The sequence below is a fragment of the Meles meles genome, chromosome 4 (assembly GCF_922984935.1).
Source record: "Meles meles chromosome 4, mMelMel3.1 paternal haplotype, whole genome shotgun sequence".
In the NCBI taxonomy this organism is placed as follows: Eukaryota; Metazoa; Chordata; class Mammalia; order Carnivora; family Mustelidae; genus Meles; species Meles meles.
Window position 1 is genome coordinate 139069257 of NC_060069.1, and position 21647 is coordinate 139090903.

Sequence of the window (21647 nt, forward strand, 5' to 3'; positions counted from 1 at the left end):
GATCTGATTTTTAACATATTTATTCTGTTTAGGAATTTGTCAAACAATTTTTCTGTTAAAATTTAAAAATTTAAATGAGAAATTTTATAATGTTGATTATTGTTTATTAATTTTTTACAGACAGCAGTAAGACTTTGTGATTTTTTAGGCGTTTATTCAAATCCAGAAAATATATAATTCTTCTCCCTTTATACTTTTCATTGTCCATTTTGACTGCTTCTTTTCTTTTGAAAATGCTTATTATTTTCAAATTGCAGCTTGGTGTTTTTTTTTTTCCTGCATGCCCATTGCAGATTCTCACATTTTTCCACCTCTTTATCTATTGTTTTTACATTCTTGATCATGCTTATGTGCATCAATTTTTTTTAAAGATTTTATTTATTTATTTGACAGAGAGAGACACAGTGAGGGGGGAACATAAGTAGGGGTAGCAAGAGAGTGAGAAGTAAGTTTCCTGCTAAGCAGGGAGCCCCGTGTAGGGTTACATCCCAGGACCCTGGGATCATGACCTAAGCCGAAGGCAGACGGTCAATGACTGAGTCACCCAGGTGCCCCTGTGCAGCAATTTTTGTGCAAATGTGGATATTTTGGTGCCAGAGTGTTTAAATAGGTATGCTATCAACCAAAAAACTGCACCGTTAATGAATTAACAAAGACCTCTAATCAAATCAGAAAGAATAATTAAGTTGGGACAGAGTTTCAGCAGGAAATTCCTCTGCCTGAAAATGGTCATGGTATTCTCAATATCTGATTTTTGGGGACAGGTGTCCAGCAAGATACTAGAAGCTAAATTTAAATATTAACTTTTTACAAAAAATTAGAAGCCATAATTTTAGGTATAAAAGTAAGGCTGAAACCATCTTGTGTCTTCTATTATTGACTAAAATTCTTTATTATGTCATTTAGTTTCTATGTAACAATAAGAATAATTAGATTTATCAATAATACACATCCAAAGTCTTTTTTATCTTCAAAGAACTAAATATTACATATCAAATTTTTCTCATTCATGTCCAATACAGATCTACATTTTAAAAGTATCATCAGAAAGCCAAATTATTAACTTAAGTTAAATCAAATGTTGGATGAAATTGAAATTAAAATAATAGGTACACCACAAAGAGAAAAAATTGGAATAAAATATAGGCAGACAAACATGGTTGTCATAGTGCAATCAGTAGCAACAAAATTTCCAAGGAACAGAATCCGTAGCTTGATTCGAAAATGATAGTCTCTTTCCATAATTTGGCTATTGTTGAAATGCTGCTATAAATATCAGGCACAAATGTTCATTGACTCGTAAATGGATAAAGAAGTTGTGGTGCTCACGCGCACACACACACACACAAAATATTACTCAGCTATAAAGAAGAGTGAAATCTTGCCTGATGTGATGTGTATGCAGCTAGAGAATATTAGGTGAAGTGAAATAAGTCAGACAAAGACAAATACCATATGAGTTCACTCATATGTGGAATTTAAGAAACAAAACAGTATGGGAAGGGGAAAAAAAGGAGAGAGGGAAGCAAACCATAGAGAACAAACTGAGGGGTGATGGAGGGCGGTGGGTGGGGGACGGGCTGAGGGAGGCACTTGTGATGAGCACTGGGTATAATATGTAAACGATGAATCAATGAATTGTACACTTGAAACTAATATTACATTGTATGTTAACTGGAGTTTAAATGAAAACTTGAAATTAAAAACAAACAAAAGCAAAACAAAACGATAGTGTCAAAATTATCTTGATTAATAAATTTCAAAATAGTGATATGGTTCTTTCCTAAGTTAGTTCCTGACTATATATATAGTCTCTCTCCATATACATATTATATATAGTCATACATTTATATATTTATAAACATAGAGTTATATAAATATATACCATCTACTGCTATTTTCATGCCACTATATTTTTTATTCCTTTGAAAAATAATTATAAATATTATTTTAAAAGAAATAATTTTAATTTGTAAAGTAAAAATAATTTTAAATTAAGTCATTTTCTACATTTTCTCCTTTTTATGTATGGTATTTTAAGATAAAAATCTAATTTTCTGTAAATCTCAAAGTCTTTATTCCTATTTTTATACTATTTATTTGTCATAGTTCTTAATATTTTGTTTGCTTATTTCACTAGTTGAATATTTTGACTGATATATGTCACTATTGCTGATAAGTCACAAGTAGCTATTTCTAAAACTGATCACGAAACCCAGAAGGGCAGATTAGTTGATTGGGCTATCACTCACTTCTGCCTAAGTAGACTGGATAATACTTGTTGTGGCTTATTTCCATGGCCAGAGGGTGGACAAGATACAGACCAACTTTGCAGTTAAGCAGAAAGCATACAACCTTCAGAGATGAAGTCAAAATTCTGGGCTAGTTGTGAGGGGAGGAACAGATACTTATACAGCTGGATCTGAGATTAGATAACAGGCCAGATGAAGATCAATGCTTAGACTCTACCACTTTTCTAGATAGTCTAGTCAAAGACAAACTGATCATAGTCTCCTATGGAAAGGGAAGATAGATAAAGGAAGTGACATGTATTCTGTCTTCCTGACATATTTGCACCAGGAGAGAACCAAAGTGGAGGGGCAGGAGCAGCAAGTAATCACAAATTCTCTCTAGATTGTCGGAAGCAAAGAGTTATATCATATCCTCTATCTACAGGTATACAGATACAGATATATGCATGATGAGCAGGCAGGCAATTTTGTTTTTTCCTGCTGATTATGTTATGGTATGATAAAAAAAATATAGAATAAGAAGGTTGTGCATACCAGTAGTATCAGCACCAAATTCCTGTACCCTTCATGGCAGCAGCTTTATACTGGTTGTCTTTAAGAAGTTAATGATGTTAATTTTTTAACTGGATGTTGTTGGAATCCAAACAGTTCACTTGCCTGACTCCCTGCTGTTCTCTGAAAATGGTTTTGGCAAAGGGAACTTGACAGATCGTCCTCCTTCTTCATAGTGCCAAGTAACCTGCTTTTTAACATTTAAAATGGCCCTCTTAAGTGAACAAAATACACGACTTGACACCCCATTGAAGAGCAAGTAAACCTGCTGAAAATGATGTGCATTCCTGCTTTGAACTGACCTAGGCAGTGGTTATGCAGATGTAAAGGAGGAAAGAAAATCTCTGATCTGATGACAGAGAATGAGTATATCCAAAGGCAGACACTGAAGTCACATTTAGGCTTTGAAATACTACATGCTTTTATCGTTTTGCTCTGAAAGTTACAATGCAACATGTACTCTCAAGTGCACATACCTGGAATCCCCAAGTAGTAGCCAGTAGTGAAGTTTGCTTTAAATCCCCCTTTTGCGAACAGCTGGTCAGTGATGAAAAGCACAGTCATTCTGTTGGTGGTTGAGAACACGTCCATTACTGGGCCAGGCCCTGTGTACACGGCTGTTCCAATTGAAAACAAGAAAATCACTGAAATAGTCCTTTGCGTCTAGAAGAAAGCATACCTGTTCTTTCAGTTCCATCTTCTAGAGGTATGCAACATGCAACATGGCTGGTCAGGAAGTGACCACATGTGCATAATTGCGTACTTCCTTTTAGAGTTTGGACACTGCTTCTAGGAAAGCCTACTTCTCTATTGATCTTTTCCAGGATTGTCTGACGTTTCTGTGGCTCTATGCTCTAATGATAAGTTCCTCCTAATATTTACTGGCTTAGCACCACTACTCTTCAAACTCATGTGATTCCCAGAAAAAAAGAAAAAAAAAAGATTATATGACTGCTTTTAAAGACCTTTATAAAACAGTGGGGATTATAACTTCCCTTAGTAAATTTTTGTCCAAATGTATTTGATATTTCTTGTGAGTTGAATCATTAACCTAAGATGAAGGATTAGGTTAATTAAAGACAGATAATATAAACCTAAGTGTGGTTTTCAAAATGTTTTCCACTAAGTCCTAGCCTTTGGGGGTTTCATAAATAATGAAATATTCTCTACTACACAATAAAGCTTAGGTTAATTAAAAAAATATGTACACACACACACACACACACACACACATATTTAGGGAAGGACCAGGGGAGGGGCCAAGGGAGAGATTTGTAAGTGTGTTCCCTGTCCAGTGCAAAGCCCAGTGCAGGGCTCCATCTTACAACCTTGAGATCATGACCTGAGCTTAAATCAAGAGTTTGATGCTTAACTGACTGAGCCACCTAGGCACCCCTCATATTATTAGATATTTTATGTATTACAATCCCGGAAAGTGATTATGTTTCAAAAGGACTTCTTGCCTACAATTTTGAAAACTATGATTTTGAGATCCTCTGGAATTCTTGTTTACTTTTCAATAATTGATGTAATATTAAGAGGTGAAATGATGAAAATGAATTCTTCTTAGGTCATGAGAAACTGAATTTTCATTAGAAGGACAATATAAAGTAAAAGTGGGAAAATAACTCAAAATATGTTCAGAACTATGTATCTCAAAATAAAATTTGAATTTCATCAGTTCTTATTACTATTAGATTCCCAGCCCCACTGAGGTTTTCATCGTTGATGTCTTCTGTGTGTGGCTTTCAAAATCCTCTTCTAGGAAGCCTGAATTTTAGAACTTTGTGGGATTTTGCGGAAGAATACCGTGTAAGCAGTAATCAGTTAGTATCACTGGGAACCCTCTCTACCACCCTGCCCCTGTACAGCTATGGAAATTTCCTTCTGGTCTTCCTCCATTGGTTGCCATGTTCATGAGATTGCATCCTCATTGCATAGCTAGCTGGCCAGATTTTGTAGAAAATGATTAATATGAGTCCCAAACACAGTTTGATGGAACACTTTTACTTGTGAAGTATGTTGTTTCATGCACTCCAGTTGACCCTATAAGCATTTTCATAATTTAATGTATTATTTATAAGGAGACACTTTCTTAAAAACTGTAGTTAAATAGAATATTAGCTATTACATTTGATTGATAGTTTTTATTATGTTACTGTGTATTTTATGACCTACATACAAGAATTTCCTTTAGAATAGTACACTTTTCCCCCATGTGTATTTCAAAAAAATAGTAATCAGTACAAGATAGGGGAAAATCAACTTTGGTCAATATTTGAATCATTCTCAGGTATTTATATAGGAGCTGCTGGTCTTAGAGACACAGGCAATCAGAGCAATAATGAAATATAAATAAAAAATCATAAAAAATATTTGCATAAAACACAATTTGTTCTTTTAGTTTGAGTGAAACAAAACTGGATTTAATAGCTATTTTTGGAAATATGATGTACATATAATGCATATTAAATTGAGTAATATATGTCTTTTAGCTTTTACTCTCCAATGGGTAATGCTTACTGCAGTATATTAATATAGCTGGTTGAAACTGCTCATGCTAAAATATTAATGCTGGTTTGCCAAGGATGCTCAAGAAGAATATTACTCTGTCATAATTGTAAACACTCTCATTTTGGAAGCTCTGCATAAAATTTGACATGTTATTCTGCTGTTATAATTTCATTTTGCTAGTTGTAAAAGTGATTACAGTTATTGGAAATGCTCTCTCCATCAATCCAATGTCTTGAGCCATACAATTTTCACAGTATTTAAATCACAGACTTACCTAAGAGCAAAGAATCATCTTCTCTACCATCTCTGATTTCCACTACATCTTCAATATTTTCTAAGTCGAATTCTTGAAAATGAAGTTGTATATTTTTTCCCTTCTGTGCATTTAAATTCCAAACACCTTAAAAATAATACATGACGACAGGTTAGAGCACACTTCTTTTGACTTCCCTCAAAAGCTTCTCTCTCGTGAGAATTTCAAATTTCTCTGAATTTGTCATGATCCTCTCAAGTCCCTCCTGCCTTTTCCCTTATTGTTACAATAGCTTGGGCATTTTGTAAAGCCTGACAACTTATCTACATCTTCATCTAGACTGTGTTATGTTTGTTTCTTCTTTTCTCATTTCAGTGCCTAACAAAGTGCCCAATGAATACTTATTTCATAAATCAATAAATTCAATAAATTTCTTTAAATTGTTCTTTTAATATCCCACTGACTTTCAGAATGCTTAGATCGTTAGGTTGTGCAAATGATATGTTTAAAAGATGTCTTCAATGTGAAGTAAAGATGATAATCTCTGGTTCCCCATACAAGTCAAATGAGATTCATGGCTGTTTATTTTTTTGGATCAGATAAGTCCCTGAAATTGTGGCTCTATTCCCCTATGAAAGTGATACTTCCTTATCTCTGGGTCATTTGAAGGAAGGAAAGTTGACATTTTCTAAACAACACATTTTTCACTGTCATTAGGGTATTTCTTTCACTGGTAGATTTCCCCATTTAGATTGGTGTTGCTATCTTAGGTATGGCCATGATATTTGTGGCATATTTGTAGGCCGGGCTGGGGAATTGGCACTTTTAACACAATTTGTAGGCTGTACTGCTCCTCCAGTTAGGGGTATGACCAAGAGATAGACTCTGTGCAGTTTTATCAAACTATTCTCCCAGGCTTAAGATTTTTTAGTAAATCCTCATTATTTTATCTTTAAAAAAATATTTACTTGTTTTAGAGAGAGATAGAGAGTGTGCAAGTGCGAGGAGGGGCAGAGAGAATCCTCAAGCAGACTCCCCACTGAGCATGCTACCTGACACCGTGGGGCTCAGTCTTAAGACCCTGTGATCATGACCTGAGCTGAAATCAGGAGTAGCTGCTCAACCGACTCAGCCATCCAGGAACCCCTATCTTATCTTTTATACATACATTACTCTAGCTGCATGCTTTATTGACACTAATTATATTTACAAAAGGTGTGGATGTTACAACTGGCCCTTTACTATACTTTCCACTGACTTTATGGAATTACGGACTTGTTATATGTAATATAGACATTATATGCATAATCAAGAAGAGTGATTAAGGCAGTAGTACCTGGAGTACTTTCACACTTCGGTTTTATTCAACTTTTAAATTTGAGATTATAATAATAGCACCTGCTTCAAAGAATTATTGTAAAAACTGAACTGAAATAATACACTAATCACTAACAGTATAAAATAAATGCTAAATAAGTTAGTAATTATTACTGTTATTGTTGTTATTACATTATGCAGTCTTTTAGACATGGTAGGTGTACTGAGGTTTGGCAAATTTATAGTCAACTTTGCTGTGTCAAAGAGGGGATCTAGCCTCGAAAAATACATGTTTTTCATGGCCTGGGGAGAAAATGACTCACAGAAAGCCTGGTTAGGGTAGTTGTTTGGAAAGTTCATGGAAGTGAATGTTGTATTCGGCTCCCACAGTTCAAAAGGTCCTCCACAGTCCGCTGAAAAGGAGAAAAGGGAAACAATGAAAAATCACTAGTAACACAATGCTTATTTCAGAGATATAAATGCCAGCAAATTCCCAATTATTTGGATATTCGCAAAATCCAGTCTGGTTTTGACAGATAGAATTTATAGATTGTTAAAAGAAAATCCTGCAACCTAAGTAAGGGAAAACTATAGGTTAACCGGTCTCTTGAGAAGAACTTTGCAAAAGCTTAAATACCATTAAGTTCTTTGAATCTCTAAGGCGGCGTAATCGTGCCGAGCATTTCCCAAAATTATTTTGGCAAGGAATAATTTTGCTGAGCACCTGTTATAAATAGGTTTTATGAAATAAGGTATCAACTCCCTGCTATAGAAAATAGAAATATAGAAAATGAATCTTGATAATGGAAAAAAATCTTATATTTTACATTCTCTTAAGAGAAAGGTGAGTAAATCACTAATTCTGCCATTTCTTATGTTTTTCTCTTTCTTTTTGCTTTTCTACTTTTTTCTCCACACCCTTCCCCCCAACTTTTTGTTTTTTTTTTCTTTTCTCAGTGGAGAGGGAGCTTCACTGTCCTGTATACTGAGATGTCTTACGGTTAAGAAAAGGAGTCAAACAGAAACTCCTCTTGCTAAGTAATTGCTCAAGACTGTTCTGTTACTTAACATTGCCCAGGAGTCAGGTTAGGGAAAAATTTATCAGACAAAATTCTAGTTAAAACTAAGATTTTAAGTTGGCAGGTTAACTTTATGAAATTCTTAACCTACTTTATATTTTTCTTCCTGCTTACTCAAAGAAAATTCTAAAGTAGTATAAAAAATCAACTACTTAAAGGATCCTAATTCTGTCTTATTTGTATTGACATGTTACATTTAAAATCAAAAGAATAAAAGTAACCTAATTGTAAGAACACAGGGCACTGAGATAAATGCATATTTTTTCTATTTAAAGGCAGATGATGCTGAAGTTATTTACTCCCAGTAAGATCAAAATCAGATTATAGGAGAGAGAATTGAATGTCTTTACACAAATAGCAATGCCTTCAGTCATACCCTCTTCTTCAGTCCCTCTTTACATGTCTTCTGCCTCACTTACGTAGCTCTTTCCAATTTATGTCCTCTTCCAAGTTTGGACGTAATAAGCATCTTTAATTTGGGTTTCATGATGTATATAATTGGACAGAAAGAAGTGTTTGCTGTGGTTCAACAATAGGCTGCCATCTCATCCTGTCCTGTACAGTGGTAGAGCCTTGTCGATCTCTAATAGCCCCAGGGCAGGCTGGTCCACACCCAGATGTATTTAGCAAGAATAACAAAACCTCTTGCAAAACCTTATCATTTGCAAATTGTTTTCATGAATTTTGTCTTATCTGAGCAGAGAATATGGTAGATAAAAGGAAGATGTGTTTGAGCTGGTGGATTAAAATTGTCATTCTGAGTTAGCTCTTTGTCTTTTTGAGAGTTAGTTTTCTCATATGTGAAAGAGATATATATTAGAGATTTTCAGGGTTGTTATAAAAGTCAGACATAATTATGAAAAGTGCCTATGCATTACCTGGAATATTCTGTACCGATTTTCAATACATACTTGTGTATTAAGTAATTATTTTTATTATTTCCATTTTAAATGGACAATATGAGCATTGAGGTATTCTGTTACTTGCTAAAATTGTGTACATTTATTTAGTGTCAAAGTCAAGACTTCAGTTATCTTAACTTATCCCTCAATATGTCTTCTTATTTGGTTAATAAAGCTCTACATCATTTCCACCATCTGGTCTAAGCCATAGGCAGGGTTTAGATTGTGTCTCAGTAAGTGCCACTGGATGATATGTGACATATACTTGTTAGGTACAGACAAAGAGAAGGAGGGCAGAAGGGAACATGAATGAAAGTACTAACAAGTAAGGTCAATGATGGATAGATTTAGAAGGAAGAAGGCACTGTACATAGGGTGCTAAAGAAGGTATCTGAACCAAAGATAGAGTGATAAGGGGGAAGAAGGGCAGGTTCTCCGCTGGAAAGGGTGAAGAAAAGGCCAGATAATTGTATGATCCGATCTCTGAGGTCAATATTCTGCTTGATTACGTGACTAATCACCTCACAAAGAGTTCTGAAGAAATATTCACTACAACCCCTCTCCTCCCACTTATACACAACTCATTTAATTTTAGTAATTCTTAGTACCATGAAATGCTCTCTTCAATTCTATGTGAAATTAATGGGGGAGGGGGAAGTATAAAAATTGTGCAGGGGCAAAACTGACATTGCAGACAGCAATGTCAGTTTTTGGATTTCACTAGTTTAGACACGGCCAGTGTGGTCAGTGGATTTATTTTTTGTTTTGTTGTAGCTGATTTTAAGACATCATTCTTATTTTCTCTTCAACAAATGGGAAAATCTCAAAACTGTAGTCTCTTAATAGAGTAAATAGCTGACATTTTGGAGAATGTATTGAATTTTCACATAATTGAACGCAACGGTACGTTATATTACATGTAGACGAGTAGATAGGACTTTAATAAATGCATATGTAGTATGAAAATGTTATCAAGTATAATTTTTATGCCTGTCATGATAGTTCACTTAGCATTTCTCTACTAAATACAAGTTTTGAAAATTAGTTCTCTTGAAATACTTAAGAATTACTTTTTTATGGGATTGGGAAGGAGACAAACCACAAGAGAATCTTAATCTCACAAAACAAACTGAGAGTTGCTGGGAGTTGAGGAGTAGGGATAGGGTGGTTGGTTGATGGACACTGGGGAGGGTATGTGCTATGGTGAGTGCTGTGAAATGTGTAAGATGGGCGATTAACAGACCTGTACCCCTGGGACAAATAATACATTATATGTTAATAAAAATAATAAAAAAAAAGAATTTATTTTTTGAAATGAATCTCAGATATAATGTCACATCAAACAACTGAGCAGTAAGATATCTCTGATCCTTAGCTGTTAAGAGATATCAGTTACTCTCTGTATATAACGGTAACAAGGAATTAGAAAAAGCACTTTCATCCATTCTAAATATGAACACACTGTTTAATTTAATGGTGGTGTTGCTAAATGCTTCTTAATAGAGGGGCCAAAGACTCATAGAATGTACTTCTGGGTACCACAGTCATACTGTAACATTAGATATACTCTCTCCACCCAGAGAATGAGAGTTAAACAGTCTCTCTGGTACAGAGAACTCTACTTATTTAGAGTTGTGAAAATTCTTCATTTTCCTTTTTTTTTTTTTTGAAGCTATTCTCTCAAAGATTTGTATTTTGATTAATTCCTACTATGCCAGCAGGGATTTTCACTGCATAACAGAATGTAAATAACATGCAGTATTTTGCAAAGTGGTTGTCAAGGATAGATATTTTCTTTGAGGCATGTAATTTTTAATCCATGCTTAAGCCTCTGATGTTCATGAGATATGTGTCAATGAGAGGTGAAAAAGAGAAGAGCCAGCTCCCACTTACAATAGGAGGGTTTAAATGAAAGGTATTTGTGGCAAAATAGCTGCACCTTGAGAAATAATCTTTCACTGATATTTGAATATTATTAACATCAGTATTATTTTTCATTATCATAGTAATAGATAATAAGTCCTATACTATTACAGGTAACATTTTAAAAATTTAGGTTGTAGTATAACATGGACTATCCCATGAAAATTTTGTGTTCAGTTTGTCAAAATTTATGTTCCATTCACAAGTTCTAGTGACAAGCCATGATACTAATATTTGCCTTAAATTTATGACAATGATGTACAAATTTTCATTTCTTATAGTCTACATTTTATTTGTAATGAATAGCAATCTAGCCAACAAATAGGCTACTAGTTTTAAAGGTAAAAATATGAAAACAAAATAGAATAGACAAAACATACTGATATAGGAGTATATGAGTGCAGTTAATATGGAATTTTCTAGGGATTTAAATATCAAGTCACACTAATGATATATAAGACAAGCAGCTCTGGGGCGCCTGGGTGGCTCAGTGGGTTAAAGCCTCTGCCTTCAGCTCAAGTCATGATCCCAGGGTCCTAGGATGGAGCCCCACATCGGGCTCTATGCTCAGCGGGGAGCCTGCTTCTCCTCTCTCTCTGCCTGCTTCTCCTCTCTCTTCCTGCCTCTCTGCCTACTTATAATCTCTGTCTGTCAAATAAATAATAAAATAAAATCTTAAAAAAAAAAAACAACAAGGAGCTCTGCTAGAAAATGGCCATCACAAAATTATAAGACAAGTAGATAAGTACCAATTCTTTTCTATATGAAGAGGTAAAGTTAGATTATTTAGCTCAAAATATAATGTCCTATCTGTGAAACTTTCCAAATTAATGTTAATTTTTGTCTTTGGAAAAGGAAAATGGCCTAAATAATGGCCAAATAGAGCAAATTGTGGAAATAAAGAGTGGCTTAAAATATCTAGAACTGGGCGCCTAGGTGGCTCAGTGGGTTAAGCTGCTGCCTTCGGCTCAGGTCATGATCTCAGGGTCCTGGGATCAAGTCCCGCATTGGGCTCTCTGCTCAGCAGGGAGCCTGCTTCCCTCTCTCTCTCTCTGCCTGCCTCTCTGTCTACTTGTGATCTCTCTCTGTCAAATAAATAAATAAAATCTTTAAAAAATATCTAGAACTATATTTTGTATTTTTTTTTCTTAAGTAGTTTTAACAACCACAGAAATAAGTTAGAGCCTGAAGTGTGGATTCCTTTTTATATATACCTGTTTTGTCCAGTACATATCTTGTTATCAGTCACCCAAGTTGTGTTGCAAATTGACATAATATTTGTGTAATGGAATGTTTACTTTTTAAAAGTGTTCTCAATACAATCCCCACATTTAAATTACTTGTGTTGATGCCATAGGACAACAACTGTAGAGCTAATGCAGCAGCAAGAGATCGAAATCACAGAATGGAAAAATCCCTGTAGTTATGAAAACTGAAATTAACATTTCCCCAAACTAGGCACAACATGGATCCCTAGGAACAAGGGAGGAATTTTGCTAGTCAGCTACTGGTCTGGGATTATTTTCTTATTCAAATGCTCTGTAAGAGCCAAAGAAAGGCTATTAGCCAGTCGACCATGGTTTCCTTTTATTTCTGCTTAAACAAATCAGTGATCTGGAACCAAAAAAGCTCTGCTCAAATAAGAATTTCACTGAACCAATTGCAAATGGCATTAGAATGAAATTGTTCAGAATGCATTTGATGGTAATTAACATTTTCTGCTGTGCTAAATATTGCCCTGAAGTGAGCCATTTGGAAATTGGAACAAATATACTTTGGGCAAATTCTAAAGTTTATATTTTAAAATCAGATAGGTTATTCTAGTGTTATAATTTCCCTATTGTTAAAATATGCAGAGATATCATGCTTCCTTGACCTTGAAGTGTTATTTTTTTCCCCCTTTCTGACCAGAATAGATATGAAGACTGTATGGGTTATATAGTTAAAATTTTAATATGGGAAATTATATTAAAGTTGTGTTTGTATGTATAATATTATGTACAGAAGTTATCTCACATCTTCTATTTCAGATAATGATGAAATTGTTATTTTAAAAATATCAAGCCTATGTAGCTATTACTTCTACTAGAAAATCTTGCTTCTTGGCCACTTATTGATGAATAGGAGAACACACTGGCAGAAAGTATTATAAAAATTGTTTTAAATGATTGAAATGTCAAAACAGCAAGATGTTTCTAGTATTTGATGTCCGTAGGAATTATTTATCAAACCATTTAATGACTTTAGTAATTAGAATATTTCCTAATGGTTTTTTGCATGAGAATGTTTTATATAATAGACAGGTAGGGTATGGGGCACCTACACAAAATGAAATGAAGCAATTAATTTTAAATAATGCCAGATGGCTCAAATTATTGCATTCATGTTGGGTTTTGCTCCATACCATCCCTTCCTTCATTTTCAAAACTTAGTTCTGGTAATAAAATTTCGTTTGACAAAAATATTTTTGTCACCAAAAGAAAATTACAGTCAACACAAAAAAGAGAGAGAGAAACGTAGTTCATCTCTACTAATATTTTTTGACCATCTATTTCTGTGATGTTAAAAAGCAGTCAGAGGGGCGCCTGGGTGGCTCAGTTGGTTGGACAACTGCCTTCAGCTCAGGTCATGATCCCGGAGTCCCGGGATCGAGTCCCGCATTGGGCTCCCTGCTCAGCGGGGAGTCTGCTTCTCCTGCTGACCTCTCTCCTTTCATGCTCTCTCTCTCAAATAAATTAAAAAAAAAAATCTTTAAAAAAAAAAAAAAAGCAGTCAGATACTGGTGAAGCAAAGGTGAATGAGACCCAGAGTTTGGTGTAATGAAACTCACTTTTTTTTTAAAGATTTTATTTATTTATTTGACAGACAGAGATCATAAGTAGGCAGAGGGGCAAGCAGAGAAAGGGGGAAGCAGACTCCCTGCCGAGCAGAAAGTCTGATGCTAGGCTAATCCCAGGACCCTGAGATCATGACCTGAGCCAAAGGCAGAGGCTTAACCCACTGACCCACACAAGCACCCCATGGAACTCACTTCTTGCCACAATTTTGTGGCCTATATATATATATATGAAAAGGTAAGCTATTTTTCTTCCTTTGTTTCAATTTTATGAGTGTCCTACTGTCTCTTAATAATTCCTTAAAACTTTCTCCAGTTCACACTTTCTTTAAAATCTATCACTTACTTTTCTCATTTATTACTTTTAGGGACACATGATTATATATTGCCTTAATTATTTTTTATGTGGATTATATTTTTCCATGCACTGGTTATTACTACATATTATATTTCTTGTGCAGTGCTTTGTACATAGTAGCTATTTACAAAATTTGAATAAATGTTTAAAATATTGAAGAATTTATGTATAGCCCATACAAGCACCTAAACATGTAATACAAAAGATGGTAAGTGTAAACTATCCTTTTGGTAAAATCTAAGTGCACATTCAATATGGTGGCATGGAACTGGTAGGGCAATGTAATTACTATCCTCATCTAAATGATAGCTTACTCATTATCCATTCTCAAATATCAGTCATTTATCTTTAGAGCTTTTGAATTGCTAAAAACCTTCATCTGAAAGTCTGCTTTCTTTCTTTTTAACTTAAAGATTGAGAGCAGAAAAATATATAGTTTTAGAAGTAAAGTCAAATTTGGATATGTTCTCTATGTTGATTTGCTGATGTTATTATGGGAAGAGTTTCAAGTGCACTTGGAAGGAAATGAAAATGGAAAAAATGCTGTGTTTGTGGGCTGAGATCCATGGCAAAACAAAAACATCCATGAGGTTTGATGTAAGCAAAGCTGTAGGACTAGATCAGTTTCCAACTGCCATAATCCAAAACAAAAAGGAATTTTTTTTTTTAACATCAAAACTACAATGCAGTGAAGACATACCAGTAGAGGCAAAATACATGTTTGATACAATTTATCATTATATGCTTTTTTTTTTTCTCTGTCAAGTCCCATAGTTGGAAAGTGGTATGAAGGAATTGTCTCCTTTGATATTATAAGATGGGTAATATGCCTCTTTTTCCTCTGAAATGTCAGTCCCCAGTTTTAATTAAGAGTATAGAAACAGACTTCATTTTGTTCTTTTGTGTTAAAAGAACCCATAGGAACAGGAAATCCTGGACACTGCTCAACTGTAACACATTAGTGGTTCCATGAGGGGAGCCCATTGCAGGGCCTTACAAAGGCACCATTTCAGGATTTAAAAAAAAAATATTGTGTGATCTTGGTCAATCTAGTTAAAGTCCAGGCCCAATGGACTTTATTATTATTATTATTATTAAATTATTCAATTATTATTAAATTATTCTGGAAATAGGCTGGGTATGTTTCAAGCTCAACCAAACTTCTCTTTGATCTTAACATCACTCTTTAAGATGACCATGAGACTCTTAAGGCTTCTTTCCAAAAAATGATCCACCATGCCACATGGCCTCTACAGAACTAGTTTGTATTCTAGTGAAAACAAAATGGAAGTCAGCACCTTGTTTACTTTAAAAAAATAAAAATATACTAAAATTATTATAAATATTGTGCATAACAAAGTACTGAGTGATTTCCTTGTGAGTGTATGTATAAAGCAATATTTTGCTAACTTCCATTTTATTTATATTTTGGAGTCTTCAACTTTTAGTGAAAAAATAACATTAGGCTGAGATAATTTGAAAAGCCAAAAGAATATCTACTTGAAAATATAATGCTTTCATTGGTAAAATACATGTTATAGTTACTTACTAGGAAGTTCTGGTGGAGGAGTTGGGACCAAAGTTGGTTCTGGATAAAGACTCACATTGCAAATCCCATACGTTAGGCTAATGTCATCCAATGCTATATCACTCAGCATCTGGTTTTTAAAAGCATTAAAAGCAACCTGCAATTCAGAGAGGGATATGAAATCATTCTACTCTAATCTTTTCTGACTTGATTCTTCTTGTAGTCCAATATTTGCTGGAGAATCAGTATTACCAACTCCAAATATAAGAGGGCAAGTTTCTACATAGCGAAATATTGATAGATTCTGCTTTTTATAACCCTTCCACTGAGTCCACTTCCCTTCTTCTGGGTTCATACTAATCTAATTTTCACTAGTGTTTTTCTTCAGATTTAGGCAATATTGCCACAGTTTCTCTATGTCTCTGTCTCTCTCATGATTTGTCATACTCTACTGTACTCTGACATGGATCCACATTTTCTGGCAAGGGACAGCAATCTTCTCACAGATTCCTCCTTGCAACTATTTTAGAAATCTGGGTACCTGTCTGCCTTCTTATAGCATATGAGCCCTATAGAGAAGACACACCAACTAGATAATTTAATTGAGAAAAGAAAGGGACAAGAGAAAATACGAGTGTAATATGATCATTCAGGGCCAACTAGTACTGGTCATAGTTCACCCAGGTAACTGGTGTGGAATAGTTTGTGAGGGTAATGTCCAGAAGACACAGACCCAGACTTGGAAGAAAGTTTCAGTAGTCAGTTGAAAACTATTCGGTTCTTAAAGACAGTGGGTATTTTAGCTGAACTTTCCTGGATCCACTTTTGTGTAGGAAACACATAAACAGAATACCTACAATACATTAATTGCTCTCCTAGGCACATTGTATACATTATCTCATTTAATTTTTTCAATACTGTTGTAGAGTCATCCATTTGCTCATTTGTTCATTCTTTTCACCTTCTTCACGCTAGGCACAATTCCAAATAAGGATTATTTTCTCCCTTTCATGTACGTGCAAACTGAATTTCAAAGAGACTAAAGTGACTTAAGATTTCATGACAGAGTGACAAAGCCAAGATGCAAGTATTTGTAGAACTCAATGCTCTCATTCTGCCTGATAAGCTAACCTTGAAAAAGTGGATCCAATTATATTATTAAAAAAAAAAAAAAAAAAGCTCAGTGGGTTGAGCCAGATTGGCCACTGCAATATAGTAGTCCCCATTATCTGAGGTTTTACTTTCTGTGATTTCAGAGCCTCATGATCAGCTGGGTTATGAATCAGAAGATCCTTCTTTAGGTATTATCAGAAGGTCAGTAGTAGCCTAATGCCATATCACAGTGCCTATATCATTCACCTCACTTCATCTCATCATGTAGGAATTTTGTCATTTCACATCATCATAAGAAGAAAGAATGCAATACAATAAGATAATTTTGGGAAAGAGACCAGATTCACATAAATTTTGCCACAGTATATTACTCTAATTGCCCTATTTTCTTATTACTTTTGTTAATCTTTTACTGAGTTTAATTGATAAATTAAATGTTGCCATAGATATATATGTATAGAAAAAAACCTATAGCATATATAAGGTTCAGTATTATCTATGGTATCCGTGGGAGTCTTGGAACATATACTCCATGGACAAGGTAACTACTGTACTTATTTCTATATTTCTATGCTCTGCCATTCCCCTGATGTTCTGTTTTCCTTTATTCTTCAATGAATTATCAGAAAACAAAGCTGGAGAAGAAAACTTCACAGAAAAAAAAATTAGATAGACTCGGAAGAAAGAAAAGAAAGAAAAGGGAAAGGAAAGAAAGATGGAAAGAATGCAGATGAAGGTATTTGATTACTGCCTCCTTCTGCAAAATCATGAGGAAAAAACCAAAGCCTTCATTATGACTATGTCTGTCCAAATATACACCTTCTGAAAGTTAAACTCTCTTGCCTGAAATGACCTGATTAAAACAATGTTAATTTGGTCAAACTATTAGCCTATATTATCCTGTATTTTAATTGCAAACACCCTTAGGAAGAGAACACATTAAGCTGTTATCTGAAAAATTAATTCACCTTAATGTGAAATAAATGACCAGAGACATCCCAAGGATACAGCTCATGGAGTTTATTTCTAAAGGAAATATATAGATTAAGTCAAATTTGGGCAGGGTAGATGGATACCGAAGGGCATGGCTGTTCTAATAGAAAAAAAATGGTTCCCTAGAAAAGTGCAGGGCTGATCTAGGTGGTATCTGTGAAAAGCTGGAAGTCCTAGGTGAACAGAGGACATAGGAAGACATGGTTGGCATCTGCTAGAAAGTTGCTGAAGAAAGCTGTAATATCCCCCAATGTTTCTATGGATCTTATGGATCATTATAAGTAGTACTTTCATGTAGTAAATTGTTCCTCAATAAGTGTTTTTTTTTAAAGGATTTTATTTATTTATTTAAGAGAGGGAGATAACAAGAGAGAACACAAGAGAGGTGGAGGGGTACAGAGAATGGAAGAAGCAGGCTCCCCGCTAAGCAGAGAACCTGATGTGGGGCTCTATCCCAGGACCCCAGGATCACACCCACAGCTGACAGCAGACTACTCAATGACGGAGCCACCCAGATGCCCCTCGGTAAATTGTTTTTAAATAAGTTAGTGAATAAATGAAAATAAGGGCACTTAGAGATTTTTTTTTTCTTTTAGAGAGAGAGAGTGCACATGCTCACGTGAGGATGGGGAATGAGAAGGGGCAAGAGGAGGTGGAGAATCTTTTTTTTTTTTTTTTTTTTAAGTATATGTGCTGGCTTTGGCAGAAAGGGAGAATCTTAAGCAGACTCCACACCCAGCATAGTGCCCAACACGGGGCTTGATCTCATGGCTCTGAGATCATGACTTGAGCTGAAATCAAAAGTTGGGTGCTTAACAAACTGAGCCACGCAGGTCCTCCAAACTCAGAGATTTTCTTAAAAAGAGACTAAGAAAGTAGAGAAAATGACTTGGCTGTATTCAGAAAATAATTTTTTTCATCATATTATCTTAAACTATAATTGTATAACCATTTTTAGAACACAAACACATGATTATAAATCACAAGGTATTTTGCTAACCTTAAATTCCACTGTTTCATTTAATGTTACTTGTCCATAATTCCAATTTTCTCCATAATTTCCTTCCTTTTGGAAAACTGTCTTCTCCATGTTTTGGTCACTGTTGATATCAATGCTTAATTTATAGACATTTTCACCATACATATAATACCTAATTTGGAAACAAGCATATATGATTAGATTTCTACAACATTAGAATAAGTGCGGTTTAGGTTCTTCTAAATCCTTTACTTTCTCTGGAATATTCCTTTTTTCCTTGAATGAAGGAGTTGTTAGTAAAGTGTGTGTGTGGGGGGGGAGTCTTCCAGAATTTTGCTATTTTATCAATTGAAAAAATAATGCAAATCCATTAAAACTTGGGATGTCTTCGTGAAGTCACAAACCTGGCAATGTGACAAAGGCAATGGTACACATTAAATGAGAATATTTACCATGTGTCTAGGACATACCAGAAACTGAGGCAGACTGGTTCTAAAGTGGGGTCTAAAGGGAGACTTAAGAGTCTTACTCTTTCTCGTCTCCCTCCTGGTCCAGTGGGGGTGGAAATGTAAAATCCTGTAAAAACAACAAAAGAAGTTTTTACTTCGTTTAACTGTTGGCAATTTCATTATGTGAGACATATGTTATAAGGAGAAAGAAACAACTTTAAGGTGAAAATATAAGGAGTGGGAAGGAAGGTAGATGCCATAATACATTATTATTTAGGAAAATCACTTCACAACTCTGGACCTCCCAATTTATAAAACAAAAGGCTTGAACTGGAGCATCTCTAAGGGTATATCAAATTCTGACCTTTTTTGAGTCCACATGATTATTTTATCATATTACTGTCACCAAATACCACTTTGATTCCCATTTACTAGATGTTTTTATCAATTCACTTCTTTAGAGATAATGATCACATGAAAGTATTTAGATATGCTGGTAGACTAACTCATGATATATGCAAATATTTAAGCACAAATTTGAAGGTGATGTTAAGAGTTTCAAAGACCATCAGTTTTTTATTCCATTGACTATACTGCATTTCTCTATATAAGAAGTTACCTGATTTTATAATGGCTTCATCTTCCATATTCCTTTGAATGATAACTAATCAGATCACAGAAGAGTAGGAAGCATGCTAATCTACATAAAAGCTTTCTATAATAGCTCAAGCCACTGCATAAAGTGCTTTTTTGGTCTGGAATTCATTATTCCAACCAATGATTAGAGGCATTTGAAGTGTGGGAAGAGTTGCTAGAGTGAGAAAATTTTGAACATTTTCTTAGGGAAATTTAATTTTTTTATTCTTAGCGTGCTGTTCATATATTATGACAGAAAGCAGGAAACATGTAACAAAATATGCTATGAAGAAAAGGCAATATTGCATAAATCTGATTTCTAAATCTGATTTCTAATAAGTGTAGTTTTTTATGAAATGCTGAAATTTAATGTTTATTTGAGATCAAGCATCTTCTCTCTTGTGTTTTCCAACAGAAATTTTTATAGACAATTCTGTATAAAATTCAAAGTTAGTCATTTACAACACGTAGCGTTAAGGATAAGATGTGAAGAAAATACTAGTAAAACTGCCAACAGATATATCAGTTTATATTTAGATTGGTAAGGCAAAAAAGCAAAAAAACCTCTCAGAATGAATATTTTATCAAGGTCAAATATATTAACAAATATATTTATCATGGTCAAATATATTAACAAATATACATCTACTGGATTTAAGTTATAAAATGTAAAATGGAAATGAATGCATGTTTAACATCTTATATCAACACATTACTTTATATAATGCTATGGCATTTCATGAGTACTTATTTTAGCTCTATAGTTAGAGCTCAACCTAACAAAAACTGTAGCGTAGATACAGAGGGGATGAGCCAGAATCTATACTTTAAATGCTGAAATCCAAATCCCTTTTGAGTTGACCTTAATTTTAGTTGATTAGAATATAGTTGATGAGGGAATAATTAAAATGCCATTGAATTCCCTGAATAAATAATGAACTGGATACCCTGTTAAGAAATATTTCTAGTTAGCAGCAATTATATAACATAAAAACTATTGTGCTTCTATTTATGTTTGTCCATGTTCAATCAATTAGTCACATTTAGAAATATTTTTAATCTATTATTTACTCATCAAGCAGTAATATATATGAGATTTTTGCTTTGATAAAGATATGATGCTATGAGTTTTGTTTCATTGTTCAGATAACATGTACTTACGTGGACTACAGTACCTTAAGAATTTTCCATAAATAAATTTTTAAGAGCACAATCTATTAAATATCACATAGAATTGCATACTTTGGAATATAAAATAAAATAACATAATAGTAATATAATAAAACAAAAATAATAAATAATACATAATACATTAATAATTTCTGTGATACCTGTTAAATTCTTAATAAATTAGAAGATGAAATTCTTCATAAAATCATGAATTTAAAAAATAGAGTATTGCTTACATAAAAGTTTACTTAGTCTACCTAATTGTCCTTAAATTTCATCTCCAACATTTGCCTGCGGGGGTCACTTGACCTCTGTTTAATATCTCTCAGATATAGAAGGAATCATTGTGTTCAAGGCAGTGCATTCCATTTCAACACAATTAGAATCTCTTTTCTTTTTAAAAAGTAAGTTATTGTGTGCTTATTTTTTCTTATTTTGCTCCTGGGCCCATTAAGGAGGAATGAATTTAGGTTAATTCTACAAATATTTAAAGGTTACTATTTTGCCTTTTCTAAAACTTCTCAAGATTATTCATTCTTTTTGTCTTCAGTAATTTAATATGGCACAATTTCAATTGCTTCTCCATTTGATAAGCTCTCAGTTAGCTGTACATCCAGTTGGTTCCACTCGGAGTATGGAAACCAGAAGTTCACACAACATAGCTGCTGGAATATCTTACCAGGTGTACAAGAAGGGACATCCTAACACTTGGGATTATGATTTAAGTTATAACATCATTGGCACTATTTATTTCCAAGTGTATCTTATTCATAGTTCTCCAACTCTCTCCGAG

At 34.2% G+C, this 21647-nt stretch overlaps 1 protein-coding gene across 2 annotated transcripts in view; it reads right to left on the bottom strand.

Annotated features, from left to right (window-relative positions):
• TMPRSS15 (transmembrane serine protease 15) overlaps positions 1–21647 on the bottom strand; it is a 118019-nt gene that overhangs the window by 50081 nt on the left and 46291 nt on the right. For both annotated transcript variants that reach the window (XM_046003930.1, XM_046003929.1), the window contains exons 12-17: positions 19070–19175; positions 18621–18771; positions 15536–15671; positions 7212–7301; positions 5593–5718; positions 3281–3421 (exon numbers count right to left, since the gene is read on the bottom strand). In XM_046003930.1, the coding sequence (XP_045859886.1) occupies positions 3281–3421; positions 5593–5718; positions 7212–7301; positions 15536–15671; positions 18621–18771; positions 19070–19175 (750 nt within the window). The remainder of the gene's footprint in view (positions 1–3280; positions 3422–5592; positions 5719–7211; positions 7302–15535; positions 15672–18620; positions 18772–19069; positions 19176–21647) is intronic.